At 37.9% G+C, this 14031-nt stretch overlaps 2 protein-coding genes across 3 annotated transcripts; both read left to right on the top strand.

The window, feature by feature from the left end:
• The first annotated feature begins 261 nt into the window (after window positions 1-261).
• On the top strand, window positions 262-7424 carry asb5a (ankyrin repeat and SOCS box containing 5a). Of its 2 annotated transcripts, none has more exons than XM_085415732.1 (7): window positions 262-638; window positions 2001-2080; window positions 4810-4917; window positions 5160-5310; window positions 5808-5942; window positions 6541-6732; window positions 6867-7424. In XM_085415732.1, the coding sequence occupies exons 1-7, from the start codon at window positions 434-436 to the stop codon at window positions 6992-6994; spliced, it is 999 nt and encodes a 332-aa protein (XP_085271858.1). In that variant the 5' UTR covers window positions 262-433; the 3' UTR covers window positions 6995-7424. The 2 variants fall into 2 exon arrangements, with proteins under 2 accessions (XP_085271858.1, XP_085271866.1); XM_085415740.1 differs by lacking the exon at window positions 262-638 and adding an exon at window positions 1106-1609.
• A 546-nt stretch (window positions 7425-7970) lies between these two features.
• Window positions 7971-13435, top strand: spata4 (spermatogenesis associated 4). Its single transcript, XM_085380554.1, has 5 exons — window positions 7971-8195; window positions 9577-9706; window positions 10553-10671; window positions 10892-11112; window positions 11902-13435. The coding sequence occupies exons 1-5, from the start codon at window positions 8080-8082 to the stop codon at window positions 11994-11996; spliced, it is 681 nt and encodes a 226-aa protein (XP_085236680.1). The 5' UTR covers window positions 7971-8079; the 3' UTR covers window positions 11997-13435.
• The last annotated feature ends 596 nt before the right edge of the window (window positions 13436-14031 follow it).

Here is a 14031-nt window from a genome sequence, read left to right as displayed (position 1 = left end):
AAATGATCGTTTATTCAACTGACTGCAAGACAATTAAACACATGTTCAGCCAAACTAAACCAGAATTTAAGCCCCTATATTTAGTTCAACTCATGCAAAAAGACATTTTAATGAAAAATATGAATTAAATGCTGCCATGACTTACATTTTTTGGGGAAATTACATCACCTCTGCAATTAAAACAAGTTTGTAAGTTTGAAATTTATATAACTTGAGCCCACCCACATCCAAACATAGTGTACACTTACATTTCAGTTGTTGCAATCAGGCACAGTAGCAGCTGCAGAGAATTTTTTCCAGCCCGTGCTTTGTCAGGACCAGCCAACTAGTCAGTGCACTGGGAGGAAAAAGCAGGCTACTCTTATGCTTTTTGTAGTGGCATCTGATCCTGCGTTCATCATAACCAAAGCTCTTCTGTATCGTGCCAGAGGAAATGTCAGACCATACAGAGGAATTCACCAACAAGCCCTTCGCAGCCCAGTTGTCCAATGTTTACCTCAGCATCTTGGCACTGTTCTGCTTTAAGCTTTTTGTTAAGATCTCTCTTAACTTGCTGACATACTTCTACATTGTCCGTGGGAATCGCAAAGAGGCTGCCAGGATATCAGCAGAGTTCTATGATTATGGTCAACAACACAGTGAGTACTCTGAGACAGGTCGTTTTAAAAAGCACTAACACTTGATTTGTTATTAATTTGGTTACTTTGTTTAATAAAATATATCTGTACGATGATGGCAAACACATCTTAAATGTAACCACAATATAAATAAATTATGGTTACAAACACCCTGCAATGCATTTAACCCCAACTGTAAAAGGTCAGAGGTCAAATGTAAATGTTTTCTTTAGAATCCTACAGAAGCCTTCCATGCACACAGACACACACACACAATTTCAGTGTTTACAAATGAGCTATAAATACTGCATTGCTAATCCAATGAGTATAAAAGCCATTAATTGTGTTCACATTAATACATACTAGAAATATCATTGATAGCCCACTTTTCTTTCATTAGCTTAAAAGCTACTTAGAAATCCTGAACTGTACATTCAATATTAAATGAAGACACTGTTGGCCCGGCAGCTCTTTCTCTCTAATGTATTAATAGAACGCAGTCATGATATCCCCTCCCCCAGCCGCATCCTGCCCTAGTTTCCATTCCCAGCTATGCAGTGCACACTTTCACACAGCCACCAAAACAACACTCCACATTCTCAGGAACAGGCGGTTCGAAGGCACATTCTGAGGGAAGACAGACACGACAACAACATAATCTGTACTATCATCCAAAGGGCTGTTTAATCTAAAGTGTACCCACTCCATGGAATACTAATTGACCAAGCTCAGGGTATTTGTCACGGTCCCGTAGAGATGGTCTTTCTTGTTCTGAGAAATCTGTTTGATGTCTCTAGCTGGTCCTGTCCGTATTTCAGATTTTAATGTCAGTCAGGGAAAATAAGGTGCATGAATAAAAAAGCATGATTTAATAGAAAACATTGGGTGGATTATTGTATAATTTATAAAGAATATGGATGAAAGGATGGATGAAGATGATGACGATGAGAACGTGTGGAATGCATCAGCTGTTATTCTGGACATTGACTCAGGTGTGCCTGAAGACATTTCTTCTTTTTTCTGGAGTTCCTTCTTTTTTATTAAAAGGGCACAGCCAGTTTGGCAGGTTTACTTTCATTTGTCATGTGAATGGAGTGTGATAGTGCAGAGTTTAATGCATCAGGAATTTTCAAGCGCTGTTAAGTCACATAACCATATGCTGCTGGGTGCATTAACTCTTGGAAGATGAAAGGTAAAACGTGACTTGAGAGGTTAAAACACCTACTTGCTATGTTTAGATGTGTGGCAGGAGAATGCATATTTGAAGCTTTCTCTGTACTGTTGATTTTATTTTTATTTCTCTGGATGAGAGAATTAAGTAAATAATAATACATTTAAGTGTTCAATACTGAATTGAATACTGAATTCATATTCCTGTCACAGGATCTTGGGCAGACCGCTCACCCCTCCACGATGCTGCCAGTCAGGGCCGCCTCCTGGCCTTGAGGACCCTCATTTTACAGGTGAAGAAAAACACAATTCCCTTGGAGGCAGGCGGGTAATGTGTAACCTCTCATCTGCAAACATGAATCCTGTTGTAACCATCTCTTCCACAAGCCAGTTTGGTTCAGTAACTTTGTAGATTTATCCACACCTTGATAAAGAGATCAAGGTATGGATAAAACTCTGGAGACTGCTATAAAGTTATCTGTAAGACTTGTATAAAATTATTACCTGGGTCAAGATTACAATATAGCATATGCTTGGTATGCTTGTAGCAGCAATATTTTTTAATGAGAATAACACAGTATACACCTACCAGATAAATTATTGATAACTATTTCCATATTTCACTACGTAGTTCTAGCTTTCCATGCGGCATAAAAATGCTAATAATGTTAGTGATCCAACAGGGAAGATACTGTTTCACGCTATCTGTCAATTATAAGAGTTGATGTATCAGTGCATATTAAAAAAAAATATATAAGATATAAAGCTGTTCCTTACACGGCAGCACAGTGGTGCAATAGTAGGCATTGTTTCCTCAAAGCAAGAAGGTCCAAATCCCCTGACCAGCTGGGACTTTTCTGAGTGGAATTTGTATGTTATCTCTTTTGCCTGTGGTTCTCTATGGGCACTCTGGCTTCCTCCCATAGTCCAAAGACATGCGTGATAGGTTAAGTGGTAATTCTAAATTGGCTATAAGTGTGGATGTGAGCATGAGTGTTTGTCTGGCTCACTGGGTGAGCCCTGATACAGACTGGTCACCTGTCCAGTTTTACCCTTCAAGCTTAAGACCAGTGGGATTATCTCCAGCCCCATCACGACCCTGAACTAAATAAGCCGATAAAAATGGATGCATGGTTCTGAACAGCTCCACAAATCTTGTAAATACCACCTAAAACGAATTAAAAAAAACACGACATAACACACACTCTGTCATTATTTTCATGATAAAAAATTGAGCCAAAGTGCAGAAACAATTATGTACACCCTAAATGCATTAGGGTAAAAGCATCTGAGTAACTGATCATCAGCAAGTGTAACCACTGATATAAGAGCAGACATTTTGGCACTTGCTGGTCTGGAGCGTGCAGGTGTGTGTCAATGTTTAGCACATTGCCAACGAATAAGGAAAAACTAGGCGATTATCTTAAAGAAGCAATTGTTGCTGCTGATCTGTTTGGGAAGACCAAATCATTCTACAGTGAGAAAGATTATTCACAAGTGGAAAACATTCAAGACAGTTGCCAAATTCATCTCTGCAATGCCCAGAGACACTGCCAAAAACCCAAAAGCTACATCTCATTATAGTACAATTAGGAAAAGACTGAACTAATATGGTTTGTTTGGAAGGGTTGCCAGTAGAAAGCCTGTTCTCTCTAAAACGAACATGGCAGCACCTGGAACCAATGTCCTAAGTGGAGATGTTTGGCCATTATTCACAGTGCCACATCTGGCAAAACAGAAACACAACATATCAGCACAATCGCTTCATAGTGACAGTAATTGTTCATAGTAACTGTCAAGCTCAGTGGTGGAGGGGTGATGATTTGAGCTTCTTCTGCAATCACACATCCTGGGCCCCTAGCAGTCACTGAGCTAACCATGAACACCGTTCAACACCATTCTACAGTTAAAGATGAGGCTATCTGTTAGAGCTTAGCTGAAATTTGGTCACAGACTAGAACATCACCACAAGAGCAAACCTACAACAGAATGGCTGAAAAAGAAAAGACCCAAGGTGTTGCAGTGGGACAGTCAAAGTCCAGATCAACCTCTTAGCTAAAATGCTGTGGTGAGACCTTGAGGAAGCTGTGGATAAATCCCCACAAACCCTGTTCTAAAGAACAATGTCAGAGTAAAGTTTGTTCTACAAGCTATTGAATCATGGAGTGTACTTAATTTTTCACATAGTGCTAGGATTTTGGCCTAGTTTTTGGAAAATAAACAATGGCATGGTTTGATATATCATGTATTGTACAGTAGTTCAAAGGCCTTATTTACCCAAAGATTTTCTTTTTAATTCATGGCCCAAACCCCTGGAATTGTAAGAGATTGTACTTTCTATTCACTGCCCTATTTAACACTTTAAACCTGTACATACTTAACAACAGTTCATAAGTTTCAATATACAGGCTAGCTAAATGCCAACAACACAAAATGTAAATACTCAAACTTGTACTATGGGTTACAATAACCACATGGTTTTAAAATTAATGTGATTTTTGTAGTTTTTATGGCATATACATGCCCCTTATGTATAGTGTGTGAGGGGAGTTTGACCATGGAACTATTATTTGAGCATATGCTAAGGAAAGAATAATCACAAACAAAAACAAGTACAATACTAATACAAATGCATTAAAAGTGAAATCTCCACTTGCATTTCCAGCTGCTCACAGAGTGTGCTACAAAAAAGCCTGTGACTTCAGCTACAGAGGAAACAATGCTTTGCTCTAGTCAGACAAATTCATAACAAAGTAGGACAATTATTACAGGACTTCAGATGGTAATTTATTAGCTCTTTACTGGCTTTAAGTTGGATTTAATTGGTTTAATTAGCAGGCTTGTTAATCTCTGCTGTTGAAATCATCACAGTTTGAAAATCGCTAAGAACCCTGACTGAAGAGAATGTCTGTGTTTTGTAAGAGGAGATAAACTTTATTAATGTTCTTGTTCATTTATGAGTTAATGTCCCATAAATATCCATGCCCACTAAATATTTGTGGCTATTTGATTCTGTTTCCAGGGTCACAATGTAAATGTTCTGACTATAGACCATGTAACACCCCTGCATGAGGCCTGTCTTGGAGACCATGTTGCCTGTGCCAGAGCACTCATTGATGCAGGAGCAAATGTAAGTCCTATAGTGGCCTGGTGACTCTTTAATGTTGCCATGTTGCACAGGTCAAATTAAATTTCCATGGCTGGGAAAATCTGGGTAAGGGTAACAAATGAGCAATGTCCTGTTTCAGTCACTGCAGAGCTATTAAGTTGTTGTTGTTCCCTTTCAACTGTACCCCCAGGCTGTTACTATTAGTCAACTTGCATGATTAAATAAGGCCTAAATATAAGAATAAAAGGAAAATGTGTTCACAGGTCAATGCTTCTACAATTGATGGAGTCACCGCTCTGTTCAATGCCTGTACAGTGGGCAGTGTGGCATGCACGGAAATCCTTCTGGAAAATGGAGCAAAACCCCAGAGTCTTGTATATCAACCTTCTCCGATACACGAAGCAACCAGCAAAGGTATGTCATGGCCAACGATTTTACAAAAATTCACAAACTGATTATTTTCAGTATTTTTTGTGATTCAAGTTAGTGTTACATGATTATGCATGTCATACTGTGTGGGTGTATGTGAAACACAATGGAAAGATATTCCCTTGCAAAAAGAGACTATTCTACATGGACCATTTACTTCAAAGTGAGCCAGTGTTAGAGGACTAGAGACTTAAGCTTGTGAGAGCCAGCTTTTGCTGATGAGAGTCATTATTTTTGACTAACGGTATAATCAGAGCACTATAATCAGAAAATAACCCAACATTATCGCAGTTCCCCTCACTGCAGATTACGCTTGACTTTCGACCTGATTTTGTGTCCTTTACTGTGCTATAAGCACGTTCTTACATGCACTATGATAAACAGCTTTAGCTATAAATCCAACAGGGCCTGAGCAGACAGCTTGGAGAATTATTTTGCATTGTCACTTACTGATTACTGACTTCACGCTTCATTACTTCCAGGTCATTACGGTTGTGTAGAGGCTCTGGTGACTTGGGGGGCAGATGTGGACATGGACATTCCTCACCTGGGCACAGCACTATATACAGCCTGCGTCTGCCAAGAGCTCGAATGTGCCAGGAAACTCCTGAGGGAAGGTCAGTTCGTAGAACTGTGTCGATGTTTACAGAAAAGTCCTATGTGAACATATGGACTTAAGCGCATTAGAAACACAAAAACAAACTGATATATAATAAATATATGCATGCTCAGAGGATTTTAGAGGCCTCTGGGGGGGGGGGGGGGGGGGGGGATAAAAACATTTAAACAACAATATGATAAATTCTGTGCTAGGAATATGACAAACAATGAGACTGCAAATTGTCAAGTGCAAAAGGTGTAACAAAGAGCTAATGAGAGCTCTATCACATAAGAAACAGACAAACTAATTGTTTTATTAGCAGCAGCCTTAGTAAACAAGAACTTAATACAAGCACAGCACACATTGCAATTTCAATAAGAAGTGGGACCACATTTATACCCAACAAGTGACTGATTACATATACAAGTGATTAGTGTGCCCATTTGTGTCTCACTGCAGTCTTTGAAATAAGGTACTAATTTAGGCAAGTAAAGAAAAGGTAAATTAAAAATATAATCACAAATTAACCAAAGCTACTTGTACTTAACAATACAGGTATCTGATATTGGAGTTTTCTGATTGGACTATGGATAATTATAGTCTCCTCCATGTAGGTGCAAATGTACAGAAAGGTAAATCCCTGGATTCACCTTTACATGCAGCTGCAGAAAAAGACTGCACAGCTGTAGTGAAGTTGCTGCTGGACTTTGGCGCAGACATTAATGCCAGGAACACAGAGTTTCAGAGGCCAGTGGATGTGGCTCCACCCAGCAGTCTTACAGAAGGCTTTCTACTGCTTTATGAAGGTATGAGTTTACTTTTTGCTTGGTTTCGTTCGCAATCATTGATCCCTTCCTGACCTTGCTTTGATCTGTTTCTGTCTTTTTTTTAACCACCAATTAACAGTGATAAATAATGTTTTCCTGTCTCCTTTTCATAGCTACACCACGGTTGCTTAGCCAGTTGTGTCGTCAGTGCATCAGAAACTGCGTTGGACGCGACAGACTCCACCTTCTTTCCCATCTTCCTCTGCCTAACAGGATCAAGAGCTACCTGCAGTACCAATGACAACAGACTATGAAACTGTCTGCCTAAATGGGACTTGCAGGAAGAAGCCTTGGACACCAAAAAATTATATCAACTCCACACTCCTCTTAACTTTAATTTTAGCTTCCAGTCAATCCAGTAAAAGCAATTAATTTGAATTAGCTACACGGCCGAGTAGCTGACTGTAGCAGCTGTGTTGAGCTGGCCTGATTCCCATGTGAGGATGTGTGGACCTGGATAAATGTAAAGCAGGATGCCACTAAAACAAACTTCCAGGATTAGTTTTCCCTAGGTTAATTTTGTTTGAATAACATTAATAATAAATATTTTGTTTTCTGTTCTGCAGTGTTTAGAAAATGCCTTACTAGTTGCCAGTGAGTGCTGCACTTTATATTTAAACCCCCCCATAAAAGATTCGAATATCGTGTAAATGCACACTATATGCTGTATGTTAATGAATGTTCATTGTTTCGCATTTAACATTAGATTATTAAAAATCTGTTTTGAAACCTGTTGCATTCAAATATGTCTTTCCCAGCAGCCACATGGTGGATTTGTTACTGATGTTTGTCTCAGTGGTGGAACCAGTTATTCAAAAAGTTGACAAGTTTAAGCTTGGATTACTGACCGCTGACAACTGCTCAGATGGAAATGTGTGTAGCTGAATGGAACTTTCATGCTCTAACATATTATTAACAAGATATTCATGTGCCATTTGATAATATTTTGGCCGTATTTTGATTTTTTATTTCATATATCTGAGTTTAGCTTCAGTATTTCTAATGAATTATTTCAGTTTCATTGTTATATTACATGCAGTTGTGTATGCTCTAGTATTATTTATTGGGTAGCACTATTATTTAAAAGCTTTATACAAATGTTAGCCAAATAAATAAATAACTGAAGAAACAGACCGCTCATCCTCTAGAGGGCAGCACGCCGCTACCGACACGGTTTAGCACCGCAGAGTGCCGTTGTCATAGAAATCTCAACAAAACAGGCCAGGAGCTCGTCAATTAGCCCTCCCTTAAAAAAAAGCAGATCTCGGCTTGATTTATGGAGGTGACTGGTAACAGCGATAGAAAAGTCACTGGTGTGTAGATTTCATGGCTCGGAGCAGCATATGTTTCGCAGAATGTCCCAAGAAAACAGGACTACCAAGAGAAGTAGTCAAGTGGCTGCAAACTCTGGACTTGGCATTTTATCCCAAAAATGTGCGCAGGTACAGAACCTATTTTCTGAATCACAAATACGAATAAAAGAAAAGAAGAAGAATATTTAAAAGAAGATATGTGTAATTTAAAAAAATATATATATATCTATTTTTACACGTCTATTTTCCTGCATATTGTTAGAAAAGTATTATGTTGTGTTTTTACTAACCTACTGTTAGCTAGCTAAATTGAACGTAGATACCATTTTTAGATACCATTTAATCTTTTTTCTAACTTAAAAAAACATGTAACTGCAGAATAAAAAAAAAGAAAAAAAATCACATAAAACTAGGGTGACCAAGTGTCACGCTGTATCTAAGCCTGCACATTTTATATATGCACACGATGTCGCACTTTTTATTAGCTCCTGGACTCTTGTGACTGAAAAAAGGAGATCTGTGGATAACCTCTGAATCCCGAAGATCAGAACAGCAGCTGAACTGTTAGTTCAGCAGAAAAGAGGAATAGAGGAATAAATGAATGCACAATACATACATTCATGATATATATAAATCCACACACACACATACAGTACCCATTACGGCATTGATGTACCCCCTTAGCTGAATTCTACTGATACACATGAACTGGAAGTTAAATTCATACAGTTTGGTAAAGATAGGTTGTTGCAGTGCAATCTTAATTTCATTAGTTGGCTAACAGTGGTTTAGTGCTTCTGCAGCAATCATGGTAACCAGCATGAATGAGAAGGAAACTGAGTGGATGGGACTGTGCAGGCCAGACCTTATGAAGAAAAATGTCTCTTTGAAATTAAAAGGAGGTCATTCATCAGCTTGTAAGTTTTAAAGCATGAGGCTGTTTGAAAATTGTGTAAAAGAGCTGGCTTTGTCAAGCTAAGTGTGTCCAGTGTTGGATGGGCTTAGAGTTGAGCCAATTTAATTGAAGTTTGTCTGGCTATCATTATCTCAGGATTGTGGTGCGTGAGGTGAGTCCTCATAGTAATTCCAGAATATTTTAATTTGTTTAAAATTAAATTAAAGTGATATTTGGTGTCCCTGTATCAATACAATATCACCACACAAAATCTACCTCAATCTACCTCCCCCTCACACCCACCCACCCAATTTCCAGCACACTGTAAACTGTGTTTGTATCAATTTCCTAATTTATATACAGCATATCCAAATTCTGAACTACCATGTGGCCCATTTTCTTCCGTTTCCTCATTTAAACACAAACTTACAATGCATAAAATATGAAGCGAATAACCAACTTAAAAGGAGCAGGATTATGTGAGGTTGATTAAAAAAGAAGGAAGACGCAAGGATAACAATAAATCTGCTATGACAAGGAATAACCAAGTGCTAAGGCAAATTCCACTGGTAGAGCCAGTAAGTGCATATTGTTATTTCTGTATTTCATTTCCAGAGATTTTTCCAGCGGCTACCTTGTGGCACAGATATTTTCTCATTATTACCCCCGAGACTTTTCATTGCACTCATACGACAGAGGAACATCGCTTTCTGCCAAACAGTGGAACTGGAGCCAGATAGAGCGGGTGAGCAGAGCAAAATATTCAAAAATATAATGAGCCACGAAGAAATGCTTTTTTTATTCACTGCAGTTGGCATGTCACTGAAATGCATCTTCCAGCTACAGTTTGGTGTTTAAATAATACAAGTTCAAGTTTCTCTTACTTGTTGCAGGCTACTGCTACTGCAAGTGTCATAAATAAATGTTTTGGTTAATCTGCAATACACCAGGGGGACAGACACACAGACAGCATGGAGCTTTAAATGCATATGTTGAAGCAGGGCTGGACGTGGACTTAAATAGTTGGTACAGTTAAAAGCTAAACTTCAGCTATTAGCAATGGCTCGTGGTCAAAGTTCCTTCTTTATTATGTCCCTTCATCTATTTTCTCACCACGTCAATTTCATCTACCTCCATCTCCCCCTCACTTCTCCACAGCAGGCACTTGCAGCAACAGCGTGCTGTAACTGAAGATTGGTTACTAGTTGTTCCCGGTTCATGGTGGAGCAGCAGCCCCGACAGCTAACATGTTGGTTGTTCTTAATTTCTTTTTATTGTTTTCTTTCAGCTTTTCAGCTTCACCTTTTCACCACTTCTTCCACACAGCAAAGGGGATGGGCTGGTCACATTAAGAGATTGATTGGGCAATCCAGTGTCAGTATTGAAAATAAATGAATGGGCTGTTGTCAGTGCTTGTACAGCTGGTGCACAAAATGCCCAGTATGCCAGATTTACCAGTCCAACCCTGTGTTGAGGTCCCGCTGGGATGTGACATTTTCACTACCCACAGTGCCTGTGTTAACTGAATCGTAAAGTGGTTTCCTTCTCCATTCAAGTGTTTAAATATAATCTACAAAGTTTATTGATTCAGTCTTTAGAGAAGCGGAATCTGTACTTGAAGAAGGAGGCCATTGATGGAACAATCCATTGTAAACCAGGAGCAGCTGAGCTGTTGGTGCTGGAAGTTTACACTATTTTAACTAAAGGGAGGTATGTTGGCAGCTTTATATCTGATGTAATATTCATCTTTAAAAATAAATGTTTGCCTTTTTTGTATATGGAACTACAAATATGTGACGACACGTGTAACTATTAATGCTAATGATGATGAAAAGATCCAGAACAATACTATTGCAACTCTCACAAATATTTGTTTAGCAGTCAAAGCGATGTGAAAGAATCATAACATATATTGTGTTTCCCTTTTAAGAGTCAGTGATGTAGAGGGCCCAGAGCCAGACTTCACCGATGAAGAATACCAGAACCTACTTCCCAGCCTGGCTCGCTCCACAGCTTCAAAAGCCATCAAGAACAACCTGACAGCAACAGAAATCAAGGCTGCGCCTGATATAAGCACAAACCAGAGGAAGGCACAAAACATCCTCCGCAGGCACCACGAGCACAAAGCTGCAGAGAGAATTCTCAACCCTGGTAGGTCATCCATGATTAAGTGGCATTGTATCTCATATTAAGATTCATAAATACAAAGAGCTAAATAGATTATCAGGAGGTGACATATTTCTCGCATATTGCAGTAGGGAAATGCTAATAACTGCATGATTTTCAGTACGGCCAGTTAAGAGTTTACAATCATTACTTTTTTTGTGTTGGAGACAAAATAAGAGAGCAGGGTCAAAACACATGCAAAGGGGAATAAATCAAATTTATTTGTGTAGAAATTTGCTTTTTTTGACAATGCCCTGTTTTGAGTACAGGACGTTTTAAAGTGAAGCCTAAGCGAAGTCCTTAGCTCCCCACAATCTTGTTCCACAAAGCCAGATGGATAAGTGCTCTGACACCTGTTCACCTGAAGGCAATGCCTTAAGTATGCACAAACTCTCTACTTTTGTTTATTTGTTTGTTTATTTTTGCAAAAGTGAGCTGAAGAGAAAATTGATTTTGTAAGAATGTTGAATGCACCAGTTGGCTGCAGTAAATTTGGGAGGTAAATATTGACACATGTCCTTCAGTGGTGGAATAGCTGGGTCTTGGTTGCTTGCAGTGGAAATGTATACCAGGAAACTGTTACATCCAGCTGTTGCCTGCACAGCAGCTGCTTTAAAAACACTGCTTATATACAAGTAGCTATTAAAGTTAATGGTTTTTTTTTAATTTAAGTATTTCTTTCTGTGATGCTGAATAACCTAATGCACAAAACAGAACTAATACACCAGTGTAATTGTAGCTGCACTTTTGACGGATGTGTTTCTGCTGTTCTAGAGCTGTGGTCTTCACCAGCATGGAGCAGAGCTTCTGTTTCCTTTAAGGAAATAAAGGTCCGTCAGCCAGCCAAACATTCATTGGTTAATTATTAAAGATACCGACTGAATAACTGCGCTGTCACTGTTTTATGTGTGAAATGATGAACTCATTTATTTTCAGTTATTCAAAACAAAGTCCTTCTCAAACTATTATACCTCACCAGTATTTACCTGACTGTAATTTGATGTGATTTGATTTGGATGATGCATGACGTAATTTCTTGTTATCGCTTATATAATGGTAAAAGGTCTCTACCATGATATATGCTGTGTCTGTTTCTGCCAGTAGGCGGCAGCATTACATCATACCATTATTTCTTAATGGCCTGTGCAGAGGAGCTGAAGGTGTACCATTTGCATTTTATAAATTTATGCAGTGGTTATACTGAGCTTATAGTGAGCTGCCTTACTGTTCACCATTGTGTTTCACCAGCATAACGAAATGTTATTTTAAAAATAACAGTTGATAATGAATGTTAGATATTACTGAATATTCGCATATTACAAAATTTTCAGACATCACAGCCTCACTGTCTCTCAATCAGTCTCTCATTTTGGGAGAAACCTGAAAAATGCTGATAAAATCTACTCTATGAAGAAATTAGCAGATTCCTTAATTGGTTTGCTAAACACCCAGTCACTGTGGCAGGAAGACATGAAAGCTTTTCCCTTTCATTTTTTTAAATAAAAATAAATGCTCTTGGTTACAAAGCGTGTTTCAGCATTTTTATTGACTGGAGATTTCAATTTTAGAAATACAACGAGCTGAATCACTGTTTTTTCTTTCTTTTTTTTTTTTTTTTATAAAAAACTGCTGTTAACTAAAGACCAAAGATGCTTTGGTCTTTTTTTTCCCCTCAATGTCAAAAAAAACCTCTGCCCATAGCAACATAAGTTGAATGTGCTGACACATGTGCTGACACATCTTCATTTAGAGCTGCAACAAAACAAGCTGAACAGTCATGATTGTGCCTAGAAACACCATATGTTCAGTGTAATGACTCTATGTACCAGTACTCCCTGTATGCAAAAACTTGTCTAAAAGAACACTCTACTATACTGCTATGTTAATGACTTAATATTTCTACCATTACATGCACATTCCTATATTTTCAGTCATAAAGTATCATTTTGCTCAGGGATCTCCCAACAGCATCATACAGTCTATGCAAAATTCATTAACTTAATTCCATGGATAATGATTTTAATAGTCAAGCTTAAACTGGAGATAGAATAATATAATGTGAAATGTTTTCTCCACCCACCCAATATTAAATGTCCTATTATATCAATAGCTGGTGTTTCATTCTATACTTTTTCCCTTTTAAATAAGTTCCTTCATTTTGTGCACGTTATTGAGCGGTTTTGGTTTGTCATATTACATTTTTATTGAACTATTCTGTTTTATTTAAGCTGTTTTGTTATTGGTTTCCTTGAGTGTTTTTATCTGCTATAATTCAAGAATTTTCCAACCCTTGGGATGAATAAAGCTAAACTTGTGCTCACTCATTTGTGCTCACTACCGAATGACTGCTTTTTAATTTTTTATTTAAGTGGCTTTCCTGCCAGACAATGTAAAATTAAACACTGTCATTTCCTACACGTTGTACAGTGCTTAACAAATATATTAGACTTTGTCATAGAAAGAGAAAAAATAATGTTGTTAGGCAAATAGCAAACTGAATTCGTTATTTTTGTTTTTACCCAAATTTGACCCGGACTGCACTGAGAAGTCAGAAATTAATGAAGCATAATATTCAGTCACCAAAACAAATTTTTCGGTTCATGAATACAATTAAATAACTGTAATTTGGCATTTTAATGATAATGTATTAATCTGCTTCCCTTTTTTAAAATAAAAGAGTTAATTTGAAAATTCACAGATAACAGCAATAATTATATTGTAGCAAAATCTAATTTTGATTAAAGATTTTGCACATGTTGGTGGATTAACTATTACATAAAAATAAACAAAGATTTGGGTAATTACCAATAATGCTGTTTTAGGGCACTTGTGGCATAAACGTTAGATTGGGTGGTGGTTTTATAAATCTGAGTATTTGATATGTAAAATACCCAATGTACAGTA

This window comes from Rhamphochromis longiceps, linkage group LG2 (genome assembly GCF_057381845.1).
Source record: "Rhamphochromis longiceps isolate RC_006_pf linkage group LG2, R_longiceps_female_GT1.1, whole genome shotgun sequence".
NCBI lineage: Eukaryota > Metazoa > Chordata > Actinopteri > Cichliformes > Cichlidae > Rhamphochromis > Rhamphochromis longiceps.
Note: the sequence above shows the minus strand (reverse complement) of the source record. Positions and strands in the feature narration are given on the sequence as shown.

Coding starts and splice junctions, on each gene's coding strand:
- asb5a (XM_085415732.1), top strand. CDS start 434: ATGTCAGACCATACAGAGGAATTCACCAACAAGCCCTTCGCAGCCCAG. Junction 639..2,000: donor TGATTATGGTCAACAACACA/GTGAGTACTCTG, acceptor TTCCTGTCACAG/GATCTTGGGCAGACCGCTCA. Junction 4,918..5,159: donor TCATTGATGCAGGAGCAAAT/GTAAGTCCTATA, acceptor ATGTGTTCACAG/GTCAATGCTTCTACAATTGA.
- spata4 (XM_085380554.1), top strand. CDS start 8,080: ATGGCTCGGAGCAGCATATGTTTCGCAGAATGTCCCAAGAAAACAGGA. Junction 8,196..9,576: donor TATCCCAAAAATGTGCGCAG/GTACAGAACCTA, acceptor TTTCATTTCCAG/AGATTTTTCCAGCGGCTACC. Junction 9,707..10,552: donor ACTGGAGCCAGATAGAGCGG/GTGAGCAGAGCA, acceptor TTATTGATTCAG/TCTTTAGAGAAGCGGAATCT.